This window comes from Convolutriloba macropyga, unplaced genomic scaffold (assembly GCF_964194025.1).
Source record: "Convolutriloba macropyga unplaced genomic scaffold, txConMacr16.3 SCAFFOLD_5602, whole genome shotgun sequence".
Lineage (NCBI taxonomy): Eukaryota > Metazoa > Xenacoelomorpha > Acoela > Convolutidae > Convolutriloba > Convolutriloba macropyga.
The window spans coordinates 4,953-14,527 of NW_027452751.1; the positions used below are offsets into that span (position 1 = coordinate 4,953).

The 9,575-nt window shown below is 35.1% G+C and overlaps 1 protein-coding gene and 1 long non-coding RNA gene across 2 annotated transcripts; both read left to right on the forward strand.

Annotated features, from left to right (window-relative positions):
- The first annotated feature begins 202 nt into the window (after positions 1–202).
- LOC142357774 (uncharacterized) lies at positions 203–2,268 on the forward strand. Its single transcript, XR_012761698.1, has 3 exons — positions 203–378; positions 1,310–1,618; positions 2,133–2,268. It is a non-coding gene; the product is annotated as an uncharacterized LOC142357774 (long non-coding RNA).
- A 13-nt stretch (positions 2,269–2,281) lies between these two features.
- LOC142357773 (uncharacterized) lies at positions 2,282–8,946 on the forward strand (the record flags this gene model as incomplete). Its single annotated transcript, XM_075409309.1, has 5 exons — positions 2,282–2,296; positions 3,217–3,370; positions 3,806–3,924; positions 6,460–6,667; positions 8,593–8,946. Coding segments are annotated over exons 1-5 (850 nt in total), but the record flags the coding sequence as incomplete, so codon positions are not given.
- Between the last annotated feature and the right edge of the window lie 629 nt (positions 8,947–9,575).

Genomic DNA, 9,575 nt, shown 5'->3' on the forward strand with positions numbered 1-9,575 from the left:
CTACAATCGTGTAATGTATTGCAGGCCCATCGCCACCAGTGATAACTGTGTTTAATGGAGTGTTCGTTCGGACTGATATTCAATCGTTGAATGAAACTTCTGTTCAATTCATTACGTCAGTAGATAATAACGACTGGCAGGCACAACTTTATCACAGAAGCACAAACTGCAAAGATGTCAACGGGAACAGTCTGCCCAACAACGAGTGTGAAATAAATACTCCAAACACCTGGACTGCACAGCCTGTTGACCTTATACTGTCATCACTGATACCTGGAAAGGAGTACACCATTAGTCTTGACCAGATATCATTCAGAAATGGAAATGATCCAATTACCGAAGCCTCTACATTCCCAGCATCCGCAACTTTTTGCTCCAGTAAGTATATGTGAGGTATCATTCAGAACACGTATTGTATTTCAAATTCATGAGCTTAAAGCTGTATCAAAAGATATTTACAAGTCATGTGACTTCAAGTTACTGAAAAAATATGCCATGCGTCGAAAACCTCGTAGCTTTTCGAGTTGGAAGACAGATTTCTGAATTGACCAGTAAATATTTTTGCTCTGCAGAGTAACGAAAGTATAACTTACAAGATTTTCCTTGAAATCACTGAGAACTTTGGCGTTCATCAAGAACTGCAATGCGGTCCGAGAATTTGAGAGCGAATTTTGATGTGACTTCTACAGAGTAACTTAACTTTGCTTAAAACACGCATCCTGAATTTTTAAAATCGTGAGAGACAAGAGCCTATGTTTGCACATGTGTGTTTTGACGTAGCTTGAAACACGAATCCGAAATGTCATATCTTATTAACGAATATAGCAATATCTGCCACTGTAGAATCGGACACTGTATAAATCTTGATTTTTGAAGCTGATGTCTTGTCTGTTTCGATGTAATTTAATATATTAATTTGATGATTACAAAGATTCAATCAATACCTTCAAATCGTGTAATAGTTGATCAAAATATCTCGATCGATTAATATCACTATCTCAAAAATTTACGGATTCGTGGTCTTTGACCAGGTCGCTTTTCGGTCTCGTGAACTCTTGATGCAGTTGATGCTTGCATTTTCATCAAGCGGCTTTATGATGTTTCAGGACAATTATTTTTGATTTTGCTGTAATTATAGAGGTTTAAAAACAATAAATTTTTTGCAATTATTTTTCAAAACAAATAAATTGGGTTATAAGAAAAGGTTAAAGATACCTGAAACAAAATATATCATCGACAAATTATCTAAGCATATTTTATTTTTATTTTAAATGTAAGAGTTTCTTAGTTTTAATGAACTCTATTTCAGTTCCAATTAGTCCAGGAAGCATAACTCTAACTGATGGTACTGGTTCATCTACAGTCAACTATACAGTAATCAACAGTACTGAACCCAACGAAGTGGAGGGTTATGTTGTTCAAATTGCTAAATGGAACAAAACCAAATTCAATTTTATCGATCAGCACAACAACACTGTGGGTGGAAGTGGATACTCCGAAAGTGGATTTTTCGGGTCACTAGTGAATGGTGCTTTGTATAAAGTGTCTGCATTCGCGGATGATGCGTGTTCTTCGTCTCAACTTTCGAGGGAAAGCGCTGACGGCTATTTTCAGAGCAGTTGGTTATTTTGAGCGCTTCTTTCATTGCCAATTCACCATTGAGATTTTTGTTTTTCACATTTTAGAACCTGGACACAACGGATTGTTATAATCAATCATTTAAAATTGTTAATTTCCATTTTAAGTGGAGAAACCACCATCCCATTCTTATAGAACTACTTTTTCAAATCCCGCTCTATGGAAGGCTACGCAATATATTTTCAATCAACAAACCAAAAATTATTCTTAGTGGACACAATTTCTTGCTAACTCAAAAAGCAGTCGAAAAAGTTGGGAAAAAATTGGTTCATTTGCTTTTCATCATAAATTTTTTTTAAAAAAAAACGAAAAAGCCGTAAAGATTTTCGATACTTATGCCCCCCCGCATAGTGGGATTGCAAATTTTTTGCCCTCAAGCACATTTGTCATAGTGTTATATAGCAACGTGCTATAAAGAAATATACAATTTGTAAATAGAAGGCATAAAAACAACTGGGGGCGGGGTAGAATAGATCAAAATTTAAACTTTTCAGGTCTCTCTTCCCCAACGTCAAGTTTGACACGAGTGTTTAAAGACAGTAATCAAATATGTTTCATCTGGGAGCATCAAGTGAGCGATGAAGAATGGAACACAGTCAAAGTAGAACTGCAACAATCTGGCGTGAACAAAGGAACCGGAAAAATGACCCCAAGCTCTGTTAGTTTTTTTAACCTTTTGAGATCTTTTGCGTTCAAAAAAATTTGATCTTTTTCATCCATCCCCCCTCCAGTTTAGTGATTGGAAGTGGAAAATAGAGTTACATCAGTGTGGAGTGAACGAAGGAGCTGGAATAGCTTTACCCATTGCAGACAGTTTTTGTCTCCCTCCTTTTCACTTTTCGCGTTTCCCCTATTAGTATAATTTCAATCCCTAATTTTATATAGTTCACATTTCTTAACATTAAATATTAAAAGGTTTTTATGCCCCACACATGCAATTAATGTGTTGTTTTATAGCACGCTACTCCGCTTGCGTCAAAAAAGTTATATGTCCAGTTAGCTGAGGGGAGGGGGGGGGGGCTGATCTCTTAGACACTGAATTCTTACTCGAATTCTTAGAGACTGTTTTCGAATTCTTAGACACTGTTTGTTCCCTTAAAAGTTAAGTTTAAAAACTCAGCTAAAACATTGCATTTTTGTGTCTTCAGCAAGCCTTACAAGTTTTAGGTTCAGAAGGATTTACTTAAGAAAAAACGTCCAAAGGTATATGTTTTTGTTCTACCATCTTTCAGTTTTCTAAAACCAGCTTTTTCGAGACATCAATCAAAATCTGTCTATTATTATTTTTGCAAAAAATTGCTGTCTTGTTTATTGGTTTTTATTTTCAAAGATTAAAAATTCTACCAAATTAGTTGGTTTGAATTTCTCTTTTAAGATTCATTAAACTTTTATAAAAAATTGTTGTTTTCACATTTTAATGTGTCCTCATGCCTTTCTTTTCAGGAAAATTTTTCAAACGTTTTTTTGGAAATTTTCTTTTTATCTCATATCTGATATTAAGCACTCTTCAATTTTTCCCCAATATTGTATAAAATATAAATGAATTTCCTGTTCTCTTTCTATCTTGTATGTTTGCAGGGCTCAACTGTTGGTTTGATTTGTGTTTACCACAGTGGTGCTGACGTCAATTTGGAAACAGATCTGCTGTTTTCTGTGGGAAATGAGATTTTGGCCGATGGAGTAGATTTCAGCAAATTCTCGAATGCTCTAATTCTATCAACCAATTTTTCAGGTAAATTTAACTATGATAAAAAAAAGAAAAAAGATTGAAATTTTGTTTTCGAAAATGACGACAATATAAGACTTTTTAATCAACAAAGTTAATATCTGGTAGCTTAAAAGTTGGATTTTTTGAAAAAATGTTGACTTTTTAGAAAAAAAACTCTCCATTCTGCAATATAACTCAAAGTAAAGGAATTTAAAAAGCAGGCATCTTAAATTATAAATCAATGCCCGTAAGCTTAAATAATTAAATTACCGAAAAAATAAATTAAAACAATTTATATATATATATATATATATATATATATATATATATATAGTGTGTGTATGTGTGTGTTGTGTGTGTTTGACTGTGTCAATATGTGTATGTCGCTTCACTTTGCTGATATAAATGTGAAAGAGAGGGTAAGTAGCTATAAAATAAACCAAAAATTTTTGCTTTTAGATTACAAGCCAATTGATGTGAATATTGACTGTACTGAAGAAAATGGAACGTGTTCTATGAACGCCATTGTGGATTACAGGTTGAGTGATCATCTAACTGCATTTGAAGTTGAAGTATATGTAAGTACTCGAATTTTTCAGCTTCTTTTTCATTATAGTTTTTTGTTTTTCATAAACTGTTTATTATTTTTGCTGTTGTTCAATTCCCGGTAAGAGATTTCGGAAAGAAATAATGCAGGAGTTGCAATGAAAAGTAGTTTTGTAACCCAAAGCGCCGTTAATTTCAGCAGTGAATGTTTACTTTGCTTTCGTAATTGTGATGATTTTAGGTGTGGAATTTTGCTTTACGTTTTCCATCCAATCACTGTAAAATAGCCGACCTCATCTTCTCAGCCGGCTATTATTGCGCTCCTATTTTTGCAATTCAAAGAATTTGAATTGTATTGGGGCAATGTCTTTTTTTTAAGATCTGTTTACACATTTTCATGATTTTTGAAGTCAAATTGGAGTAGTGATTTTGGTCACGCCGAAACAGGAAATGGAGCGAAAAAGCGAGTGGTTTTGCGGCGTGAAATTTTTTCGCTCTAATTTTAAAGTAGAGTGAGAAAATAGTGTTTGAACAAAAATTCGCTTTCTCGATAGTGGTTTTTTGTTCACATGCGGCAATTTCATTTTGATTTTTACTGTTTTTTCGATTTTTTGGATTGGTTTTTTTTCTGAATGGTTTTCCCAATCCATTCATAGCTTATTCTAGGCCTAGTTTGTTGTGTGAACCAAATTTTCATTTCTCACTAGTGGTGTTTTGTTCACATGCGGCATTTTGACACCGATTTTTTGTTTTTTTTTTAATTTTTTAAAGATTTTTTTAGAAACGGTTTTCCCAATTCACTCATAGTCCACTATAAGTCGTTTATTGTCTACTCAATGAAAATTTTTTGAATTGTACGTCAGGACTCGTCCTGCTATGTTTTTGTACTTCGTCGAACTTTTTTTCGCTTTACCATTTTGCCGCTTTTTCGACATTTTGCGTGAAATCTTTTTGACTTCTGTAGGCTAGTTTCTCTCTTCTCTCATTCTACAAAAAGTGAATTTGAACATCAGTTGCTCAGCAAATCAATTCAAAATGAACAGAGTCAGTATAAAAAATTGAAGTCAGAAATAGAAACGGGATAAACCCATAAAGCCCAATTTTAGATGCCCGCTATTTGAACGTCGTTCCTATAAGTCTTATTTACCATCTTTTATGCTTATTTGTATTGATAGTAGCCCCTCAGGCCTCTCTCTAAGAAACAGAAATTTGTTCAACTACGAAATGCCGTCAAAATAAATCGGATTTAAAAAGTTTTTTTGTACAAAAATCTGTTTTCTATTCGTTCAATCCCAATCATGCTTATTGGAATCAACGGCGGCTATTTTCCGGCAATCTGCCGGGTATGTTTTCTTGTGTACAATTATTGTCATCTTCTACTGCGCCATCGTCACTTCATATGATTTGATCCTATTTTTGCTTAATCATATTCCAATTTCATGATAAAAAGTATTCCAAGTCGTATTTCTATGAAAACATGGGCTTTGATGTGAAATGTAATTTTTAACAATTAAGCTGAACAAAAAAACTATGTCACCGCCAGAAACAGAACTGTGATATAAACATTTCAAAGTTTCAAACCGTTCCGATCTTATACCATTTCAAAAATTTGATGCGATTTTTGCAGTATTTTTATACGATTTGCGGTTTTCAATGGTTCCGGAAACTTTAATTTGAGTCATATTTGCGGTTCATCGAAATTGACGGGGACTTAAACTTCATGGTGCCCGGGGCCTTTTTGAAACTTGGTGAGTTTGGAAACTACACCCCCCCCCCCTTTTCTTCCCTGACCCACCCTTCAAGCGCTGTTTACCTAGATATATTTGATTTTACGCCAGTTGTCCAATTGTCCGATAATGCCAGATGTTACGAATGTCCAATAACATGCAGCATTACAGGAAAGATGACGTAATTTTTACTAGAGAGGCCTCATTTCAAGCCATTAATGACGCGATACGTCAATAAACAATAAACAATAGTCTGCTATACACGAAACTTGCAATCAACCACTACAGTCACCGTGTTCCCTGCAACTCTTTCATTTTTGAGCAATGTTTAGGGTTAGCACATCGATCTGGGTCAGTGTTTATTCGTATGTGAGAAAACTGTGATGTGAAAAAATTATGTCGATGAACAATCTCATTTTCTCGTTGGTTATGAGTGCAGTTTTAATTCAAAACTGTACTTGTATAGGTTTTTTTCCAGCACTTTTTGAAATAATTATTCGGATATCATTTAGTGTAATTTTGTGAAATTTGGGATCTATCCCCCCCCCCCCCCCAGTTTAGTGGGAATATATGCTTGATGACCCCAGGCGCAAGTGCAATATTTTTACATAGTAACGTGCTATATAACAACACATATTTTGTAACTGGGGGTCATGAATAACACTGGGGGACTGAAACAGAATAGATCCGAGTTTTCTCACAGATAAAAATTGATAAAATACATTCACATATATACTTCATGAAAAAAAACATCCATCGATTATTTAAAACTGAACTAGCTCAGATAAAGTGTTAACGTCCGCTGTTACAGAACTTCGTCATATGCTTTCTTAATTTCAGTACACTTCCAAGACAAACACATACACGAGTGTTAAATTGAACTCGCTGAACTGCACTCAAACATCAGGTGGAACGAGTGACTATAACTGCTCCGTTACAATATCTGATGTCATACTTACAACTCTTAATGAATTCATTGGGGTAGTAAACATATACAACAATGTGATATTTGGCTTCACAATTCAAGAAGACACGATTCATTTTGAAGGTAACTTGAGTTTGCAAGAAATAGAAAAAATTTCGTTCATTTGATTTTCTCCCAATATTATTGCCCATAGTTGAACATCATTTGCGAAAACCTAACCTTTTTTTCTTTAGAGTGGGATGTTTTTCACTAAATCATTACATTTTTATGTTTTTCTGTAATGTATAAGGCAAGTCTAGACATTTTGTATCGGCTATAAAATTTGATTCACCAGATCTATGAGAAAAAATATTTTCTATTTGATAAAAGTGTAAAACGACCCTCTATCGTAAGCCGAATTGTTTGTCCAAATCGATATAAAGTAACGTACATTCATTCAATGAGGGACTTAATCGACAACGTCTTAGTATTTGTGGTAGCAATAAGTGGATTTTTAGACGGCAATTTTCGATGCTCATTTGGCCGGTATTTCGTCTGATCACAAATCAGTTCAATGTCGGTCACCATTTGGCACCAATGAAACCAAAAACCCGAAAATTATAGAGCCGAATCGTGTCTTATTTGATAAATTTTATAATTAGAATTACTTATAATTATGTTATACGAACTTTATCCTATCTTTCTACGTACATTAGAACGCATTTCAGTCAATTAAATACTTGAATCTGATTGAATATTAATCTCACGCTTCATATTCAATCGCTATTTTTACTCGGTAATAATAATTGACTCGTTATTTTAGAGTTCAGCTACACCGTTATCCACAAATTGCTTGCTGTCTTTTTTTAACAAATTTTTGTCACAATAATCGTTGGTCATTCTGCCCAGGTCTAGGTACAGACTTATGAAAAGACAATGCTCGACCCAAATGTACTATGAAAAGACCAGACTCGACTCGTTTGAGCTATGAAAAAATTTTAGCTGGACTTTAGGACAATCTCAATTTTAGCTGGACACAGATTTTTTGCAAAAGACTTTAGCTGGACCCAAAATTCAGACTGGACTTAAGCTCGACAAAATGTTTGCAAACAAAGTCGCGATAAAGTCTTTTCATGGGTCCATCATTGGTCTTTTCATAAGTCTGCTTTTTTGCCATTGAAATTGTCTGCCCAATATTGCATATAACGTAGTCAGCGTGTATGCTCCTTCAGATTTTACGATTCAGGGGAAAACAAACTGAATAACGGCGAAATTTGGTCGTGGCTAATGGGACTAGGACCAATACACGTAAGCTAGCTGGGTTCATTGAATCAAGTAATGTGGTAATATACTCGAGTTGCCATAACTCTTTATTTTAAGATCTGACGCAGATCTTAAGGCTTTTGGCAGCTTTCCAACTGTTTCGTAAATTGGACTGGTCTTAGTACATACAGAAGCAGAAGCAGAGCTACTTAGTACATACAGAAGCAGAAAAAATGAAAAATTTCGGATTTTGACTTATGAAAAAACAAATGGTAGACCCGTGAAAAGATATTTACTCGACTTTGTTGGTTATGAAATGACTAACGGTGGACTCATGAAAAGACCTTAGCTGGACTTTCTTCGCTATAATTAGACTTAAGCTCGACCCATGAAAAGATATTAGCTCGACTTTAACTAGGAAGCTCGACCGTTTAATTATAGTCAATATTGCCCCCCCCCCCCCTACTAGACTTTTAAAGTCTTTTCGTAAGTCGAGGCCTAGGCCTGGGTGAAAATATGAAAAAGAATATTCAATGTTGAGCGTTTTTGTTCATTTTTATTTCATTGAAATTTGATTGCACTCTAACCTGTTTCAACTTCTGATGATTGTTCACATTCACTCGCTCGCTCAAAAAGTTGACCAAACTGCAATCGCCAATGAACGCCGAAAAGTTGGAAATCCTGATCACCAATTTAGTCAAAGGATGAATGGTATAACTGTCATTTGCGAGCATCGCCACGATCAAAAAATAGGTTTTCAATTATAAGCTCATGGTAGCAGAAAAACAAACCCTTCTCTGTTTTAGGCCCATCGCCACCAGTGATAACTGTGTTTAATGGAGTGTTCGTTCGGACTAACATTCAATCGTTGAATGAAACTAGTGTTCAATTCATTACATCAGTAGATAATAACGACTGGCAAGCACAGCTTTATCACATCCGCACAAGTTGCAAAGATGTCAACGGGAACAGTCTGCCCAACAACGAGTGTGAAATAACTACCCCTAACACCTGGACTCCAGAACCTGTTGACCTTGTTTTGTCTTCACTGATACCTGGAAAAGAGTACACCATTAGTCTTGACCAGATCTCATTTAGAAACGGAAATGATCCCATCACTGAAGCTTCTACATTCCCAGCATCCGCTACTTTTTGCTCGAGTAAGTTAAGTTGAGTTATCATTCAGAACTTTGTTTGCGATTCATTTCGATGAATTGTGAAGGGTGTCAGAATTAAGTGACCCGATTCCGATGACGTCGCTGAGAAATTATGACATCAGCCGAGAAGCTCGCTTTGATTCGAGAACAAAGTTAGCTCAGAATCTGGCATAGCGCATATCTGGAATTTTAAACTTCAACGTGGGTGTTTGAGTAATCAATATATTAAAACCACCGCGTTAAGAATTTTTTAAAACCTTGATTTTTGATTGAGCTGATTTTAGGCCAATTCGCGTTGGTATTAATGCATGCAGTTTTAACAAGCAAATTCGTGTTGTAACAAATCAAAATTTTGTGATCGCTGATAAAATATAAACAAACCAAAAAAGTCAATTCGGAAAAAGAGTTTGGAGTGGAATGACACACGGAAATTAAGGATACACGTTATATCTTACTGAGTGAAGATAGCAAAATCATCTTCTTCATAAATCAGTAATAAAAACAGTCAATCATTTGAAAATCATTGACAACTTTTTCGCAAGATTGTCAATAACCATAAACGCATCTTAAAAGCATGGAGTAGATCGCAGCATATAGCTACTCACTTCCGGGATCAATTTTTGCGAGAGTGT